Source organism: Pholis gunnellus (genome assembly GCF_910591455.1).
Source record: "Pholis gunnellus genome assembly, chromosome: 9".
In the NCBI taxonomy this organism is placed as follows: Eukaryota; Metazoa; Chordata; class Actinopteri; order Perciformes; family Pholidae; genus Pholis; species Pholis gunnellus.
In genome coordinates, this window is record NC_136535.1 from 17,798,485 (window position 1) to 17,818,078 (window position 19,594).

Below are 19,594 nucleotides of genomic sequence, written 5' to 3' on the forward strand. Positions count from 1 at the left end.
TTGGCACATGGGGCTCAGCCGGGCACAGCCTGATAAAACTTCATGGAGCCGCCGCCCTGTGGGCCCACTACTCGCAGGGATAGGCATTGGGGTCAGGGGCAATGTGAGTCGGGCATCAGGCAAGGGAAGGGACCATCGCAGTCTAGCTCTAGGAACGTGGAATGTTACCACTCTGGCTGGGAAGGAACCGGAGTTGGTGCGGAAGGTGAAAGCGGTACGGACGAGATATAGTTGGGCTCACCACCACACACAACATTGTTGGGGTGTCTTGGCTGACACGTCTTTTCAGTGTCGCGTGCAGGTCGGAGACAGTGCCTGTGGAGTGGCAGACCGGGTTAGTGGTTCACATTTTTAAAAAGGGGGACCAGAGAGTGTTCTCCAATTATCGAGGTATCACACTGCTCAGCCTCCCCCGGTAAGGTTTATTCCAGGGTGCTGGAAAGGAGGCTCCGACCGATTGTCGAACCTCAGATTCAGTTAGAGAGGTCATGGGAGTTTGCCCATCCAGTCTACGTGTGTTTTGTGGAATTGAAGAAGGCCTACGGCCGCGGGGAGTCCTGTGGTGGGTACTGCAAGAATATGGGGTATCTTGGTCGTTTCTACGAGTCATAATGGTCCTTGTATGATCCAAGTGAGAGCTGTGTCCGGATACTTGGCACAAAGTCAAGCAGGTTTCCAGTGCGTGTTGGCCGCCGCCAGGGTTTTCCCTTGTCACCGATCCTGTTTGTGATTTTCATGGACAGGATTTCAAGGCGTAGCTGGGGGGAGGAGAATGTCCAGTTTGGGGACCTCAGAATTTTATCCCTGCTTTTTGCAGATGATGTGGTTCTATTGGCTCCCCTAAGAACGTGACCTTCTGCACGCCCTGGGGCTGTTTCCAGTCAAGTGTGAAGATGTCGGGTTGAGAATCAGTACCTACAAGTCTGAGGCCATCGGAAAACGGTGGATTGCACCCTCCGGGTTGTGAGTGAGTCACTGCCCCAAGCCAGGGAGTTCAAGTAGCTCGGGGTCTTGTTCACGAGTGAGGGTAAAATGGAGCGTGAGATGGACAAGGCCATTGTGGTGAAGAGGGAGCTGAGCCGGAAGGCAAAGCTCTTGATTTACCAGTCCATCTACATCCCGACCCTGACCCGTTGCTTGAGAGAGGGACGTCTGGAGCACCCTCCTAAGCCTGCTGCCCCTGCGACCCAGCCCCGGATTGATACACAAAAGCTTTATATTGACACATTCTCCTTCTCCGTCTTTTCCTAACTGAAAAACCTTTCATCCATCTTTTAACACCCCATCACCTCCTCACACTTTCTTGTAACCAAAGACTTAACTTTCTCTTCTTCTATCTATCCACCCTTCTTTTTTGCCCCCTTCTTTTGTCTATTCTTTTAAATATTCTTGCCATCTCTTCACCCTCTCACCTCTTCATGCTGACCCAGGAGGTGTCGAAGGTGCCCATCAGTCTCAGTACCCCCTCCAGGATGTCTCTGATGACATCAGGGGGCATGCGGAGGGAGCGGATCTCAGACAGAGCTTCAGGCTTTATGTTTCCAACTGCCTGCTTTGCTTCATCTACCAACGGCTACAGGGCAGCAATGGTAAGAAGAGGGAGGGACACAGAGGTAAATAAAGGTAAGTACAGCTCGAAAGACAAGTATGGAGATGGTGGCAGCTGTATGTATGTATGTATGTATGTGTATTTCTAGTAACTGACACATGATGTCATAATGACAGCACAAGTGAAACTTACCTGCACTTCCTTAAGCTCGTCATCTATTTTGGCCTTTCTCTCTTCAATCTTGGACACTTCCTGAGCCATCTTCCCTTTTATCTTCTCCATTTCTGTCTTCTGGTCGCTGGCATTCTGGATAACCAAAAATATCATCTGATTTTCAGTGTGTTGTATTGACATTTGTGTTTCAAAATTCTAAAACAGAAGAATATTATATACAGTATACTTTCTTCAACTTGATACTCACCAAGAACACGTGACCCAGATTTTACTATTTACACCTATCTAAACAACCTGTTAAAATGTAAATACATCTATTTGTCAGTATATCAATTCTGAGATGCATCTGCCATACAGCCCCAGTCCTTCTCTGAGTAAAGATGCAAGATTTGGTTTAGGAATATTCAGAGTAAGACACATTATTGAGGGTGAAAAGCAAGTCCGGATGAATGTTTGGCAGAATACTTTTAGTCTCTCTCACCTCTATACCCATATAATCTGTCCATTTTATCACATCTCACCCTCATCCCAAGATAATCTCTTCATTGCCTTTCTTCCCATCCCTCCAATTCTCCCTGTGAAGTCTTGACCCTTTCATTTAAACCACATATTTTCCCTATTCCCTCTCCAAATCTCCTCCTTCACTGCTTCATAATCTGAATGTCTCCACCTTCCCCAAACCTGCTTTTCCATCTAGTTTGTTTCCCGTCTTCATCTCTTTGTCCCAGTCTTCCTCCCTTTTCCCTCACTGCTGTCTCCATCTCTACAGGAGACATAGCTGCTACAGCCCAAAGGGACGAGTCTAGTCGTTAATTATCACTCTGCTGACAGTTTTTCCTACCCTTGTTTCTTGTTCCGTCTCTCTCCCTCCTTCACTCCATCTCACTAAAAAAGCCAATTCCCCACAGAGAGAAAGATAGGATATCATAACTAATGAACCCCCCCCCCCCCCCCGCCTATACATCTATCCACACATCCATCCTCCAGACAGAGCCAGCAGGAGGAAATGGAAACAAAAAACACTGGATGAGACGTCACAGAACAAACAAATGCACACAAACTAAATAAAAAGACTTCACAGCAGGGGAGACACAGTCATGGGAAATCCAGAAAAAGTTGCTCGTATAATACAATGCAGATGAGGAGAGGAAGAGTGAAGGGGAGAGAGGCAAGGGAAGAGAAGAGAAGAAACTGGAAGATAAAAAAAAGAGGAGAGGAGAGGAGAGGGCTGCAGTGAGAGTTCAGGGGAGGATAAATATCACTTGGAGAAGCCATGAAACCTTGCAGGACCTCAACGTTACACACACTGACATAGACACAGTAACAAACATACACACACAAGCACACACACACCTGCATGGAAGTGGTAATTTCTTGCAGGGCAGAATCGGCCTCCTGTTGTTTAGTCTTCAGCAGCGCACTCTGCTTTGCAGCCCGCCTCTTCAACTCATCCACCAATGCTTTAGCTTCATTCAGCTTAGACACACCGGCCTGCAGACAAGAGTCAAACAAGAGAGACATGGAATATCTATGTGCAATATATGCACGAGTTAAAAACACAACCTAGAACATGTAATACCAGCAGTGCTCTTAATTCTAAGTGCCCACTTACAGTCACTGCCTTTCTGACTAATAGAAGATGAGATGATCTTTTATTAGAAACATATGGTCATTAATAAATCAAACAAACTGCTGTACATAGAAATCAGTTATCAGTTGGTGAAATCTGTTTGAAATACATATTCTCGTGCTATTGTTTTCCACATGTATACTACTGATGACTGTTTTTATTTAGTTCTACTTACCTGATACATCTATGCTTCACACCATAAGTTATTCTTTAACGGGCTAATAAACAACATACTTTTATATTTTGAGGTACTCAAAAACAATTGGCATGTCTTTCGCTGAAGAGTAAATACAGTTGTGGGAAACAAATACTTGGTGGGAGTACTTTAACATGCATCTCAGTTCTGTGTGCATATGGACCTTGTACTATAGCTGACATTGTACCTGCAGATGCTGTTGTCTCGTTGTGAGCTGGCTCTGCTTCCGGCTAAATAATGCAGTGTAAACGTGCAAAAAGGCCATGTACTGGCTGGGTGTTGCACCATGTTCTCTGCATGATTCATGGACCATCAGGAACAAGCGGCACAGGTCTCCCTGTGCAGAACCTGCTGGGAGAAGAGGACGAAGAAGCTTGTGAGAAGGAATTGGTTTGAATTTAGGAATTTAACATAAAACACAGACAAACAAAATATGTTAATAGGCTTCTAGTTGCTTCCCCATTAGAAAATGAAAAAGTAAAAAGGAAGTTGTATTTTGAAGGTGCAAAAGTATGGTTAACATACCTTTCTGCCAGCGGTGAAGCGCTTACTTTTATATATGTAAACACTGATTCTTTGTCAATAAAAGCCATTTTCATCTTATTGAAGTTACAGTACTAAGATTTTAATTATGATAACTGGATGACTGTAAGATTAAATTAAGTCCAAAAAAAAATCCTCCACAGAAGTACAATTACACTTAGGGGCATGACAGAGATGAACCACGAGATATTATCATCATCATCATCAGAGTAATTAAGAATAACACAGCCATACAAACTAAAAAGGCTATTGAGCTCCCACCTGAGCTTTTCCCCTTTGTGTCCTTTTCCCTTTCATTCTCCTCCCTTCCTCCTTCAGTCTTTGCCAGCAGCAGCTCAGGAATCTGACAAGGGAAAAAGGATGGAAAAGCATTGATGCATGCATTAAAAACACTCTTATTGCAACTGCATTTCAAGTTTCAAATATTAAATTCCATGTACCACAGCTAATTACTTTTTTATTTATTTACTAATTTACTTTTTAAGCCCTGCAGTGACGGAGTCAATATTTGAATATGAAGCCACTGGATTCTTGTAAATTACAAATACTTCTAAGTATGTTTGCTCAACAGAGATATTATCAAAGTCTGGGCAGAACAAGTCTGTCGTTTCAAAGTTTCCGGGCATAAGTAAATCTCCATACTCAACACTTCTTGCAAGATTTATGGATCTTAAATACTGGCGTGAACTTTATCAGCAGTTGCTGATGTACGGTAATATCTGCTTTTGATCTCGTTTATCATCCTCTATCACTGACCTTCTTCATGCTGCTTTCAGACCATCCTTCCATCCACTGGACAGAACACTTGCGATAGAAAGCTGGGTTGCTCTCACAGTTGATGGTAAAGTTAGAGTTGGAGCAGTCCATGAGCAGAACAATGTGGAGGTTCTGCTGAATTCCTAAGGGGGTGATACACACAGAGTTACACAGCAGTTGGAGTATAAAAACAGTGGAGGAGTCCATCAAAAAATGTTGTTTGAGACAAAGCAAAAGAGCAGAGAAACAGAGACGATAGGGGTCAATGTGAAGGAAAATAATGAATAACATACAGACAGAGGGACTGGGCTGTTGAAAATATACAGTACTAACTATGAGAGAAGTAGTTGTAGAGTGGTCCGGTAAAGCCATCCTGCGAAGCATCATCTTTGAGGGAGGAGAGGAGAGGCTCCAGTTCCTCTGGAGTGTACAGACCTGGAACTTCACCTGAAACATAACATACACAGGCACACAAAGAAGTGATGAAGAAACTAAATACAAGATAGTTGGGCCAGGACGCATTCAAACTGCAACTTCTGATTGGTGCAGCATTGTTTTGCTAAAATGACCAGTACAGTATACAAACACAAAAGAAACTGAAAGTGTATTTAACATTTTCTTTTTTACTTACATTAACCTAATCCAAAATCTAACCTTAGCCCAGTTGTATCCCTTGAGGTCTAATAGTGAAATCTTTCCTAGTAAGGGAAAACAATAAACCACAAACGCACCTGATGACAGCAGGCTGTTGATCATCTCTAAGAAAGCTGGGTGAACAAACTGATAGTCCTCCAAAAGCAGAACCACCTGTTGGCCCTCCAGACCTGCCAGCTGCATCACCTACACGTACACAGTATGCATACACATACAATATATGTTTAATATACATGTAAGCACGACACACCACAGCTATACTGACAACAAAGTTCTTTATGCAAGCGATCTGTGCATTTACGTTTTAGTTGCAACTTTAAGGTGGCTTTAACAATAACTTTGGGAATTTAAATGTAAAAAAAACAAAAGACACTTATCTTAATTATCTAGCACATTCTGCAGAAATCAGTTAGATTGGCACAATATGAACCAGTTTAGTCAACAAAAAAAAAGAAGATAATCCACTCTTACCGTCTTGAGGTCATTGCTGAAATGCTTAAGAGAATAACCACGGGAGATTTTGGGCGTGAACAATGTGTATCCATGCATGTGTGACACCAGGCACGTGGCTGTGTGCCGACCCACTCCACTCCGGCCTGCCAGAAGCAGAGAGCCACCGGGTCGGCTCAGGACCCGATCCACCCTGGACACAAAGTCACACACTTCCCAGAACAGGAGAAGATCCAGCTCCCTGTTATCACGGCTGTACAGCACTACTCCCTAGAGGAAGGAAAGGGGGGGCGGGACACACACACACACACACACACACACACACACACACACACAGGTGAGGAGCTGCACCACAGACATCCCAACAACAACAAAGAAACACAACCACAAGACTGAGGCACAAAGATAAAAGCAGAAAACACATACCTAATCCAAAAGGACTAACCACATACACCACACCGCACAACAGTTTCTCACTGAGTACCTTTTGTATAACTTGTTTTAGGTCAGCAGAATCCAGACGTCCCAGTTGTTTACCATGTGGAGGTAGAGACTGGCCTGGAGCCATTACAGCCCCTTCAGAGGCTCCCCACGTCACATAAAAGCCATCTGCACACAAGGGAAATACTACAGACTTAATAACACACAGTGTACATCAAATATCACAAAGGCTGTCTTCAGAGGTGAGAGAAAACGCACAAAATGAGCACTGTAGAGGAAAGTACTGTCGTAGGCATGAATTCCGGTCAGCTACGTGTGGAAATGAAGATAAAATGTGTGTCTGAATGTTCAACCTGTGCAATAGGAGTTTTGATTTGTTTTCAGATCCCACAGATTACACACCATATGTTTTAGAGAAGCAGGCAGATGTTTGTTTTGAGGGCGGACTGCACTTTTGGCCATAATCTGGAAGAGGCATTTCTCACTCATTTTACAAAGTAGCAGCATTTAACTCACGGGTTAGATATAAATGCAGGCGGCTTGCGTTTAAATCCAGCAGTCTAGGCGTTGCCTAGAAAGGCGAGCAGATGACAGGGATGTTCCAAGAAAAAAAAGCCAGCGCACTTGTAATCATTGCCAGGTGCCACATTCTGGGATATTGCAGTTTTGTGTCTCTATGTCACTGAGCACTGGTGTTTTAAGCTCCTCCATTAATGTTGCATTTGAACTTGTGCTGAATTGGTTCTTGGTATGACACTGTAGCTGGATGCATGCTTTGGATGTGTTGATGTGATAAAGAACCATGTGTCCTTTAGGCCTCTGCTTCTCTGATTTATTGAGTCTAACTGCCAGCACTGCAGGCCTTCATTAAGCAGTGTCAAGGGCCTTGGTTATAGATTTGTCATTGTATGTATTCAGCAGCCAGAACCTGTTCTTGAACACCTCTCAGAGTTGAACCAGCGTTCTTTGCATGTTTTCTTTATGCTGGCTTCCGATGTAAATTTGCATGAAGAAGACTCTTGCTCTTGCCAGCCTTTGTCACTATTTCTAGTACTGCTTTGCAGATTATTACTGAGCACAGTACATATTAGTATTACGACATACATGTGTATGCAAGGAGGGTGGGATCTGCAGTCATCTTCTACTCTCATTCCTCTCAGGGTCCTGAGGGACCCTCCTGTACAGTGTGGACAATACGAGACATCATTCTGGTTTGACTTTGTTCTTAATGATCTCCCACTACGATTTGGCAGGCAAGTGTAGCATTGGAGTCTTGCCAGCTCCAACCAGGATTTAAAACCAGTTGCCAACATCTCACCCCTGCTACAACCAAGGAATTCAAATAGTATTACAACTGGTGACACTATATTTTTGATCAGGGAATCATTTTTGTTTCCTATTTTGTTTTGTTCACACTTTTAAGTGGTGTCAGTCAAACCAAATGGAAAAAAGGAAACATTGTATTCATATAATGCAGGTTTCAAATAAGCAAACAGACCATTATCTGAGAAACTGCCCTAAATGCAGAGCTGTCAAAGAACAGAGCCTATCAAAGCCTTCATTCAGGCATGAGTGGCAGTCTGAACATGTTGGCATGAATTGCATCAAGTACTGAATCTGTAATGGATGTTTTCCTGCTTTGCCTTGATGTTGGGCTGTTGAATCCATCGGAGCCTGCAAACAGTTGTTTTGTACGTGTGATCCGATTGACGGTGCATGTCAGCCAGAGTAGAGCTATCTCCTACCAGTCATGTTGTCAAGAGCGTCAGAGCTCCAGTCTCCCCGTATGATGGAGGACAGGATGTTATCGAAGGTGTGAAGGTCTTTGGAGGAAACTAGCCGGTCTCTGAACAGCCTCCTGGCCTCATATGCTACCACCTCCAACACGCTGTCTGTCACATTAGATTGAGCTAAAAAGGAATACATGACACATGCGCACACACACACACACACACACACACACACACACACACACACACATATTTGAATTAATATCCAACAGGATATCCAAGCCGTGTACATGCTTGCATTTACTTACAAGATGAGATTCGTTGATTTTGTTTGAAATGTGTTACTAATCAGAACTTTGATACAACATTCAACACAAAGAGTAAAAAGGTACAGCAAACTATATATAAATATATATATAGTATATGTTTCTCATTTACATCATAATACAATGAGTATTTTTGAAGTATGTCCATGTCGTTGTAGTTTAAGTTTCAAAAAGGACAGACACAGACACAAGCACGGTATTTACACTGTGACTCAGGCCTCAACGGGAGTCAAAGGGCTATTTTTGGTGAGATCAGGCATGACAAAAGCACTTCCAGGGGGGGAAACTAAATTTACCAAAATCCCCCCGGAACACGCAGAGTGCTGCTAGCTAAAAACAGACTGCTACAGGGACAGGCCACAATTGAGGTCTCGTATAGGCCACTGGCTTCAACAGTGTCTGTCACATTATACTGAAGGAGCTGAAGAAGAGAGTCGAGCACAGACACAGTTGACACACCCGGCTTTTCCTGGCAGAATTCATTTTAAAGACCACAAAGGAAAAGGAAATGACTCAAAGTGCCAAATGGTCACGCTCAACATTTTTTACGGCTTTCAAATTATTTCAATGCCGGAAACCCAGCTCAGTGGTGATTCTCCCACAGGAGCCAATAAAGCCAATAAAGCCTGGCTGATTTTGGATTTAAAAAAATTAGTTTTTTAATACAACACAAGGGTTGTGTCGATAGATGATGATCTTGGGGATCGACGATGTTCAGAGCAATCAATAGCGCTAAATAGCCTGAGATCAATAGACAGAGACAGACAGTTTCAGCCTGCTTGCTTTTTGTGGTTGTAAAGACAACTTTTGGTCCTAATTCCATTTTCCTCCATTGCAGCAATCCACAGAGAGAAGGAAAACAACAGGGAAGTGAAGTGACAGTCAACGAGAGAGGGAGACGCAAGCTGCAAACTGCTGTTATAACACCACAAACAGCTGTTTTTACGTGCGCCTGGATACATATTTGTGGTCATATGGCAAATGTAAATCCAATGTCCAATATCCAACACTATCTTTTAGCTCTGTTTTTGGTCTCTACCAACTTCTGGGAGAATTATCTGACTCTTCAGCTTGTCGGTAACTGTGTCTGTCTGTTGTTTGGTGTTTTTGTTAAAGCTTTTTTGCTGAAAACAGCGGCCTGCTGCAGCCAGAAACAACGTTATGAGAGTGGTTATGTGCCGTTAATATACAGTATAATGTGATCCCATGCACACTCAAACCAGACCACATACAACAACACAGTCTCAGAATAAAGATGAACAGAGGGGGTGTTTCACATACCAGAAAGAAGGTAAGCAGCAAGACGGGAAAAGAGGAAGCAAGAAGAAGTAGTAAGTTAAAAAATGATGAGCATTGTAAAACAGAAATGTGTCCTCAGACGTGTTTAATTAAAATAAATGATTGGACTCACTATCACAGCAGCGACATATTACAGAAGGAGAGAAAGAGTGACAGAGGGAGAGATGAAAGGACAGCAAAGGGAGAGGATGATAAAAGAGGGGGAGAGAGACCAGTGACAGAGAGGAAGTGAGGAAAGAGAGGAGAGAGTGAAATTTGGAGACAGTAGCTCTGCGCTAAAAAGAATATTGACAAGAAACAAATCCACGTGGTGCTGTTTTCAGACATTAGTGGCTCTGAAAATGTGAGCGAAAGCCCCTTACTGGCCATGGGTCTGAGTCTTCAAGGTTCCCACATGGACAAAGTGATATCTATATGAGTATTGGTCCCAGTCCAGGTTGAAATTTGTTCCCTAGCTTAGAGGAGGTTCAAGTGTGCCTGGTTATAACATCAATATTATTCCTGTCAAGAGGTGCTCAGACACACACCTATTAATATGTGCGCATTCTCGCATGTGTGTTTGTTTACCTGCAGTGAGGTCATACCGCAGCAGGCTGAGGACCCATTCTGTGAGGATACAGGGGGTAAACAGGTAGTGGCTGTGGTCATCCACTGTAAACTTGGCTTTCACCTGACAGGAGAAATAAATAAGGAGATGGATGATACATACATATCTGAAGGACACAATTCATTGGGAATTGACGATATGCTGATAGTGAATGAAGCCCCATATGGCTAGTTCAAAGTTGCAACTATGGCACACAAATTGTGCTGTTAGAGGTTAATTTATTCATCATATATACAGTATATATATATATATATACACACACAAGTATTCATACCCACACATCTACACAGTGATACACAGTCATTTTATGAAGCTAGATAGGCTCATATTTATACTTTTGATTTCTCAGGCAAGACTATGTTGCTCCAAATAAAATGTGAACATGAACGGACATCCTGCCCAAGTCAATACCTGTTCATACAGCTGCACTAGAGACCCAGACAGCTGGTGTGTTTTCCCTGTGCTGGCCCAGGACGCCTGGCTGCCCAGGCTATGCTGGAGAACTGGCTGCAGGTATGCTGAGTAGATAGTCTGCAGCTGCTCCTTGTCTGGATAGCTAAATACAGAGGCAAAGAGGCAGAGAAACAGATGGATGATGGAAAACAAAAAAGAGAGAGGGTCAGGGTTAGAGGGAGACCAACAGTGGAAACATCATGAATTTAGATGCATGCAAATACATAATATAATTGCAGGCTGTTTGGCAATGTGTAAAGTACATTTGCACCATACTTACTCTATAGTGCAGACACGTACTATGGATGAGAAGCGAGAGTTGAGTGAATGGCTCCCTACAGCACCCCCTGTTGACATGGAGGCCACCACCTGGATGTTCTCAAGACTCACCCACTCCAGGTTTTCATCATAGAATCCCTTATATGTCAAAACCTTGAGGAGAGACAGAGAGAGAAAGAGATGAGAGCGAGAGAGAGAGAGAATCATCCATCCTTCATTCACTACTTTGTTCACTTCTTTGTCTTTTTGTTCATGTGTCCTCTACCTGTTGCAGGAAGGCAGTGAGGTTGCTGGTCCCCCATTTGTCAGGTTTGGGTAGGTTGATGTCTTTTAGGTAGAGCACCAGGTTCTCACAGTCTTTGGGTCTAAAGACTCGGCCGGTGTTTGAGCTGAGCAACAGGCAGGTCTGACCAAGCTTCTGGAGCACATGGCGAGAGGAGGTCTGGGCACTGCAGTGAACCACGGCGACTTGGGTGGACCGCAGCCGGGAGAAGGCGTAACGCAGGAGCATCCTTGACAGAAAATAATAAATAGAAGAAAGGTCAAGAAACACACAGGCACTGTGAAGATGTGGCCAGACAGGGCCTAACAAAGTCAGCCAAAGTTGTAAATGCCGTGACTCTTATACATGTCATATATGCTTAGGATGGTGCCAGGACCGCAGGAGGGTCACTTAGGATCTAGAGAACAATGTTTGTCAGAACAGACCCAAGGGTGCATACAGAAAGAGAAAATAATTGGAAAGTAAATGCTTGCTCTGTCCAGTGTATGTAAATGAATTAGATGTTCTTTTATCAGAAGAGTAAGCTGACAAACTCGGTGCCTCATTGCCACCGTGACCTTTCAGACGAGAGTGAGGCAAGACAAGAGGACGGGAAAAGGAGACATTGAGTGAGACTAAACTGGAGTGTAAAAGGCAAACTCGGTAAGCCTTGTTCCTCAAAGCCCTGCGGAGGGAAGCAGTAACTTTTGAGGCAACGACTCTATGTGTCCGGATACACCAGACACACACATGCACTACGCAGATCTGAGTCTTATTCGGTGCCTTTACACGAAAGGTCAAGTCTTGAATTAAAGAAGCTTTGATATCAGTGGTGATTGTGTGCTTGTAATCATTTTAATTGTCCACATTTGAAAGCCTCACGAGCCATAATCCTTTCACTGTGACCTCACTAACCCTGCAGACCAACAGGAGCTTTGCAGAGAACAGTGTCTGTTTAAACTACTTGCAGAGACTGACACTTTATCATATTAAACAATCATGGCAATGCTGTGAAATGAGTGAATGTGAGACAATGTAATAGTTACTTAGCAATTCAGTCAGTGTGATAAGAGTTTGTGTTCAAAAAGTCTGTATTTTTGTGTTTTGATGCAGATTTAGGATTTGTGTTAATTTGTTTTGATTGTGCATACATATACTGTCATATATACACAGTACACTGTGTCTACATATACACAATATTGCAAGTGTGTGTGCAAATGCCTCCTCTGTACGATTCCTGCATACAAATGTTTGTGCTCTGTGCGGCGCATGCATCTCTGCATGCGTCTGTAATTACCCCTTTCCGCAGCCCTCCGGCCCCACCACCATGAAGGGCTGCCTGTGCGGAGCTGTGAGCCATGGGGAGAAGCAGTGCAGACCTCTTTGCATGTCTGGAGTCTCGATAACAGGTAGCGTGTGCGCATGAGAGAGCTGCTCCAGCGAGAGACCCTCAGGACGACGGAATGTGTAGGCTGCTAGATTGCCGCTGTCAGAGTCGTAGTAGGTGTCTAGTGGTTTTTTGGTGTCTGGTGGGCTTTCCCTGGCCCAGCTCAGCAACTACAGAAGTACAAAAAGAACAAGGGGAAAAAACATTCAGACCAGGACTGATCTTTCTGAGTAGTGGCATTGCTGACGTTCCGCAGCAGGTGCATATCCTGTGTAAGCACTTGAATGATGACTCAACCCTCGTTTTTTTTTTTTTATCAGTAACAGCTGAGAACACTTACTGTAAGAAACAAGTCTTTAAGTTTGAGCCATGAATACAATTTGAATACTAAAACTGTTCTTACGGTCACCATCTGCCCATACAAAGAACCCAGGGGTCCTCACCTCTTTGGCAAACTCCTGTCTTGTTTTGAGGTTGAGGTTTCCTCCCAAACCTCTAAGAAGACCAACGATGAACTGACCTCTCTCTGCAACAGCACTTAGGTGTGACAGGCCATTGAAGACTGTACCCACCAGACTAGTCTCCACCACAAAGTCATTCTGATGGAAGAAGAGACGGGTATTTTCAGGTATTTACTTATGATGTCAGCATTTAAATCCATTATGATGACCACTGGCCAGTATACGTGGAGGCCATTTATTCATTTATGTCAGAAAGTGTTTTAAAAATCAGCACAATGACACAGATTGACTGTTTTTGAGCCAGTAAACGGGCAAAGTTTACCTGTTTGAGGACCCAGTCCAGGGCTCGTTGGAAGTAGTCTCCCAGCCAGTTTTCTAGGTTACTGCAACACTCCTCTGGCTGACCTCTCAACCACGACTTAAGCAAGGCACCCACATCAATGTCCTCATCGCTAAGGTTACAAGTCGGAAAAGAGGAAGGTAAAAACAGTGAGACAAGCCAGATGAACAAGATGGAATTTGGTGCACTGGAAACCCTGTCTGCATAGGCTGACCGACCTGAGAAAGATCATTCCCATGCGGGATATGGTGGCTGGTGAGGCACAGCTAAGGTCATGAGTCTCAAACAGGAAGTTAACATGGGGACCGAACTGGATGCGTTCTCCACTAGGCATGGTCAACAGCCGGTTATCATCAAGCACAGAGTTCAAACTCTCGATCCACTCTGGGTCGATGTCACCGTCGCACACAATCCATGAGCTCACCCCTAGAAAATACAAAAACACATATAGATATATATATATATATACATACGTACATACAGCCAGTATCAACATATATTACAGTATAACAAATGTAGACCACTTTAGGCTAACTGTATCCATTCCCAGTAAGGTTTACTGGTCAATTTGAACTTGTACAGTTACTGTAGAATTCCAGTTATCAAAGACCACCAGTGAGCTATATGCGCCACTGATTGGTGTCTCTTTCTTACCGTGTGGTTCTCTGACCACATTCCTGGCACTATGTGTGAGGACGCCATCAGCCCATTCTCTGGTGTCCATGTCTATATGTCCCAGCAGCTGTTGTCTGGGCATGGCCTTCGGATTCATTGTGTACTGCTTCACCTACAAAAATACAGCATTAGTTGAAGATGGCACACAAGATTGGGGAAGATTTTGAATGATTTCTAAGTTTCGTCTTATACTAGGTGTTGTAAGTGTACAGTATTCTTTACTGTATGAAAATCCAGGTAGGCCGTTTGTCTCTTACTCACCACTTTGCCTGTCTTGCTGAGTGCAGCCCTAAGCATCCTCCAGAGTGTAGATTTCCCTGCTCCACTTGGCCCTACGATGACTACACCCATGCGTTGCCTCAGCTGTTCGTTCAGCTCTAATGCTTTCTTCAGCTGGAAAAAAAAACAGAAGGAACAAAAAAATCTGCAATTAATATATGATTTTTTTTCTACTGTCTTCCTAACAAACTATCCAACTGCTGTGTCTCAGTGCTAATGTTAAAGCCTTTTTGCAGTATAGAGTGATCCCAAACACTGAACGAGGACCAGGTGACATCATGGTAATAATATTTGTATATTCTGCAAATTAATAGATTACTTTATACACACACACCTGGCTGGGTATGAGTTCCATCCGTGCCTCCTTGAAGACTTGTTCCAGTGCATGCATTAGTATCTGGTCCTCCACATCGGTGAAAATGACTCCAGAGAAGACATCTTTCACCAGAGCATCAAACCGGGAGATATCGGCAAACGTCAGCTTGGACATGGTGTTCAGCCTCAAAGCCTGCACCACCAGACTGCTCTCCTGAACTGCATGTAGACGAAAAAGACTTATTTATTTATCATTCCAATCTGAATTAGGATAGGCGATCAAAAATATGAAATTGTTAATTACTGATGAAAAAAGAAAAGAACACAAAAACACCAGGTCATGACTTGAATAGACATTATTATTTTGCTCTTGCACATGCCCCCTGTTATAAGTGTGCTAATTACCAAAGCTTGTAATGATTTAAGAGTTTGTCAATACTTATGGTCTCTTCTCCAAAGATGCTGGCCTTCCCTACAGGGACAATTGTGGTGGGTTTTTTTCACCGCAGAGAGGAACATTTGGCCAGACTACTCACAGAGACAACACAAGGAAACCTTTAGTATTGAAAAGCAAGAGGCATGAAAGGGAGACGGAGGTGAGAAACGGAGAGCAGCGAGTTACAAAAAGTGGGTCGAGAGCGGTATCGACAGCCAGGTATCAGAGAGAGAGTGAAACAACAGGTCAGAAGGAGGTGAGGTAAGGAGGTGAGGTAAGGAGGTACTGAAGAGGCCAACAACAGAACTCTGGCGTGTTTGGGAACGAGAGAAAGGAGACGGACAAAAGTACAGACAAGCGTAAAGCCCAAGGGAGGAAAAGTGTTTAAGTAGATTCCAATTGACAGTATGTCAGTATTGGAGATTTCAGAGGGCAGGGACAACAGCAGGCGGTCAGTGAAAGTGCTGGTCAACAGAGTCTTTTGATGTACACTCATGTACAAAGAGATTATTAAAACATTTTGTAGCGTGACCCTGTTGTGTATAAGCATTTCTCTAATCCTGCTCAACAGCTTTCTATCTTTCAGGTCAGAAGCTTACTATCAGTGCAACCTTTGCAGTACTTCTCAGGGTACACGTTATAGAGACTTTCACTAAATTTGATTCGATTATTAGAGTTTTTGTGCAAAAGAATGTGTATAGGAACATATTACTTAAAGCAAGACACTGCAGGGACATTATAAGTTCTGTAAATATGCTGTAGTACAGTCAGTTTCACAGTTCTGTTAGATAATACATGTGTGAATTTAAGAAAAATAAGATGTAGACAATAAACGTTGATATGTTGGAAACCTTCATATACATTACATGACAGTATAGTGAGGATTATTCTGCCTTTGTGGTACACTTATCTGTTGAACAGGCTGTCACAAAGCTGGAAGAATCAGCGTTCCGACAATCACATAACTGCAATGCCATAATCGATTCAATAATTAGATGTTGGCTACAGTCACCACATTTAGTGTATTGCATTAAAATAACACAAAATGAAACAAACAACATGTTTTTCCCTTCCCAATCTTAGACTGATTGAACCACTGCTGCATGTAAAGTGGCTGTTTAGTCTGCTGTGACTTCTACTTCATTACTATATTGTTTTTTCCACCTATGAAGCATGAATACATTCTCATTTTGAGACCATGTCATTTTCAGTAGCTCTCATTATCAATTTCTCAATACTGACACTGGAAGACTCCTGACCCCATGAAGTGTGATAAGTAGCACTGGGAAAAAACTGTTGCTCAAATATGTATTGATTGTGCATTCTGCTGGTGTTTTATGTAGTCAAAAGGATCGATTCACTGAGAACATTGCGTTTTTCAGTAGATCTAGTATTGGCCAATATGTTAGCCGGTATTCAATTACTGCAGACGTACCACATCGGCGTATATGTCGGCCGAGCTAGGTCAGAGGTCATTTAGAATTGAATAGTTTACACTAGAGAAAACTAAGTAATGTCATTTTCCAGGAAGCTTTTGACCAGATGTAGCATTTGAAGCAGCATAATTCAAGTATGTCCTGGAGGGATGAGATTATATATGTTTTCTAGTTTGTTTGATTTTTAAGTTTGAATTTTTATGGTCCATAGCACAAGTTACCAGTTATCTGGTGTCGTGTTTGGCGTGAATGAAAAGTCAATCACATTCCATTAAAGGGCCTTTTCAGCCCTTAATGGAATGTGACTGTGGATCCTGACATGTTGCAGTGTATTTTGATCAATACATTTGTCGAATACACTCTCCATTCATACATGTTTGCATCCGTATGTGTTGTATTGTGATACACAAGTTATGGGACTGTGTGTCTTTTGGCAGCAATGAATGTGACTCGAGGTAATGGCCAAAGAGGCACCCGCTTTCTACAAACTTTCCTGTCACTCTCCACTATTGAGAAAAAGCCTCAGAGAAATATTGTACCTTAAAATAACTAAAATAGCCAGAGGGGATCTTACTCTTGTCCTTGTCAAGACTCCTCCTCTGCTGCTGCAGCAGACTGCCACAGGCCTTCAGCACCGTCTTCAGCGCACGCAAACCCCAGTCATAGTGCTGCTGGGGAGTCAACAGTTCCCTGGACGCACACATAAAAAGCACATTTTCACACATATTCACACAGTCTGAATCGACTGTAGTACCGGCTGTAGTGCTAAGGGGAGGGAGTATAACTTATCCACAAAATCAATACACCGCAATAGACTGTAGTGGCAGAGTAAGGCTTTTTGAATAAATGTAACCCTTAGATTATGATTTGGTTTGGAACACAAACAAAAACATTCCGTGAACACACAGACAAAAAGACCAGATTGATGAGACAGGTCACACATAATTAGTTAGTTGATGATTCTTTAACCTGTAAAAGATTTCATGTTCCACTTTATCCAACCTCAACCCAAACCGAAAAAAAAGAAAAAAAATTCTACCTGGCCAGATTGAAGATTGCAACTAGCTTTTGGCCCAGGATTTCTCCATTTTTGAAGCCTTCAGAATAGAGGATGACCTCAGCAATGAGCTCATTGTCTGGCCTGCTCATGGCCACAGGCCTGAACAGCTGCTTCAGGTTGTCTGGGAGCTTCTGTCGGCCTCCATAGCCTTTTCCTGCCGGGTTTAATGTGATAAACACTCCAGAGTTTGGGTCCAATTCCACCTGAAGGATGAAGAGAAGTATAAGTAGTTATTCTCATTAATAATATGTTACTTACTACAGTAGCATGAATCTAGTTTCATTGATTGCTTGATAATTACTCTTCCACAATGGATAAATACATAACTGATTAATTGACGGACTAAAAACCTGCACTGTGTGTTCAGTATGTGTGTTTGTCTGCATCTTTTCTTATTTACAAACCTCCTTCCCCAGCAGGTCACATGCGTTTTTGTGATGTTTCAGAGAGTCTTGAATGGCCTGAATCTGCATAGAAACTGCAGACAACACCGCCTCCTCTAAGCGGTTAAACTCGTCAAAGCAGCCCCATGCTCCACACTTGACCAAGCCCACAAAGATTCGCCCCATTGACTTCACATCGATACCCTGAAAAACAGACACATTCTCAATAACCAGTCTTGTGTTGTGTGCGTTTGTCTGTGTGGTCAGACATGTTCATTGTATATTTGTGTTGCTCTCTGAATAATGATCACCAGCTAACACGTTAAAACCATCACTCCCTACAAGCATATTTATACCTCATCACAGTTGAATACCAGCACTTGGCGTCCGAACAGCCCACCCAAAGCTTTGACCGACTCGGTCTTGCCTGTGCCAGCGGGCCCATAGGGGTTCCCCCCGAGTCCCATCTTCATGGCCTGGGTCAGAGTCAGGTAACACTTATCAGTCAGTGGAGTGTGCACCAGCTTAGCCGCATTGCCCTGGGAGACAGGAGAGGTAGGGTGAAAAAAGTGAGCAATAAAGACCTTGACAGAAACACAGTGAGATAGCCAGACAGAAGTTAAGATATGGCGAGTGAGGGAAGGATGGAAGGGGCCGCAGAGGATAAAGGCAAAGAGACAGATGACGGATTAAGGGAGAGAGGAATGAAAAGCAAATGAAGAACAGGCAAAGCAAATGAAAACGAGTGAGACAGAGTCTAGCTTGTGGTGTTTTAAAGGAACTGCAGAGGGGAAATAAAGCGAGGCATCTTCAGTTCCTCTCATCTCTGCATAAACAGTGCCCCCTGAAGGTAGAAAATAAGGATTTCAACGATATTACTGGAACAGAACATCTTTTGTGATCTCCTCGCTGAGTAACAAGATGGCAATTTCTCACAACACTCAAGATCCTGAACGGTTATCATCTTAAGTTATTTAAGGGATTGTGATAGCATCATGGGAGGTGCTTGGAATGACTCCTAACCTGCATAATAAAGCTGAGCAGTCATCATGTTGGCTTTATAAATGATTTAGCCACTATAATAAAAGGCTTTTTGATTTTTCCTCCCTTGTTGTTGCCAGGGCTGCCTTCCTGTTTATCCTGTTTTTTCAAGACACCTCTTTGATCTACGGTTGACACAGTAACCAATCATTCTTTTTCCCCAGTAACACCGGACCTTGAATTTCCCCCGGTAGGAAGCTTTGGGCAGAACTATCTATAACTCATCAAGCATGTACAAATGTGTATGGGTGCCTGTTACTACACTGTGTGACACTAGCGTGATACTACAAGTGACAACCATTAGCCACCATTTAGTCATTTATCAAGTGAAAATACACATTTTCTAATTACACAAATTAGTGGCCTCACAAATAAGTTGATGTTTGGTACTTTCCTCCCTTTCAAATCAGTGAAGATTGAACAATAAGGAAG

The 19,594-nt window shown here is 43.1% G+C and overlaps 1 protein-coding gene across 2 annotated transcripts in view; it reads right to left on the minus strand.

Moving 5' to 3' along the window:
- dync2h1 (dynein cytoplasmic 2 heavy chain 1) overlaps positions 1 to 19,594 on the minus strand; it is a gene marked incomplete at its 5' end in the record, with an annotated part of 94,775 nt that overhangs the window by 56,815 nt on the left and 18,366 nt on the right. The window contains 26 exons of one of the 2 annotated variants that reach the window (XM_079165911.1): positions 1,413 to 1,573; positions 1,742 to 1,855; positions 3,077 to 3,214; positions 3,737 to 3,897; positions 4,354 to 4,435; positions 4,849 to 4,991; positions 5,182 to 5,295; positions 5,580 to 5,688; positions 5,974 to 6,222; positions 6,437 to 6,561; positions 8,139 to 8,303; positions 10,316 to 10,418; positions 10,767 to 10,911; positions 11,089 to 11,240; positions 11,353 to 11,599; positions 12,647 to 12,906; positions 13,180 to 13,335; positions 13,520 to 13,649; positions 13,756 to 13,963; positions 14,192 to 14,324; positions 14,474 to 14,605; positions 14,826 to 15,025; positions 17,253 to 17,368; positions 17,718 to 17,941; positions 18,143 to 18,325; positions 18,478 to 18,660. In XM_079165911.1, coding sequence (XP_079022037.1) covers positions 1,413 to 1,573; positions 1,742 to 1,855; positions 3,077 to 3,214; positions 3,737 to 3,897; positions 4,354 to 4,435; positions 4,849 to 4,991; positions 5,182 to 5,295; positions 5,580 to 5,688; positions 5,974 to 6,222; positions 6,437 to 6,561; positions 8,139 to 8,303; positions 10,316 to 10,418; positions 10,767 to 10,911; positions 11,089 to 11,240; positions 11,353 to 11,599; positions 12,647 to 12,906; positions 13,180 to 13,335; positions 13,520 to 13,649; positions 13,756 to 13,963; positions 14,192 to 14,324; positions 14,474 to 14,605; positions 14,826 to 15,025; positions 17,253 to 17,368; positions 17,718 to 17,941; positions 18,143 to 18,325; positions 18,478 to 18,660 — 4,133 coding nt within the window. Of the gene's footprint in view, positions 1 to 1,412; positions 1,574 to 1,741; positions 1,856 to 3,076; positions 3,215 to 3,736; positions 3,901 to 4,353; positions 4,436 to 4,848; positions 4,992 to 5,181; positions 5,296 to 5,579; positions 5,689 to 5,973; positions 6,223 to 6,436; positions 6,562 to 8,138; positions 8,304 to 10,315; positions 10,419 to 10,766; positions 10,912 to 11,088; positions 11,241 to 11,352; positions 11,600 to 12,646; positions 12,907 to 13,179; positions 13,336 to 13,519; positions 13,650 to 13,755; positions 13,964 to 14,191; positions 14,325 to 14,473; positions 14,606 to 14,825; positions 15,026 to 17,252; positions 17,369 to 17,717; positions 17,942 to 18,142; positions 18,326 to 18,477; positions 18,661 to 19,594 lie in introns of both variants that reach the window. The other variant, XM_079165912.1, reaches the window with a different exon arrangement.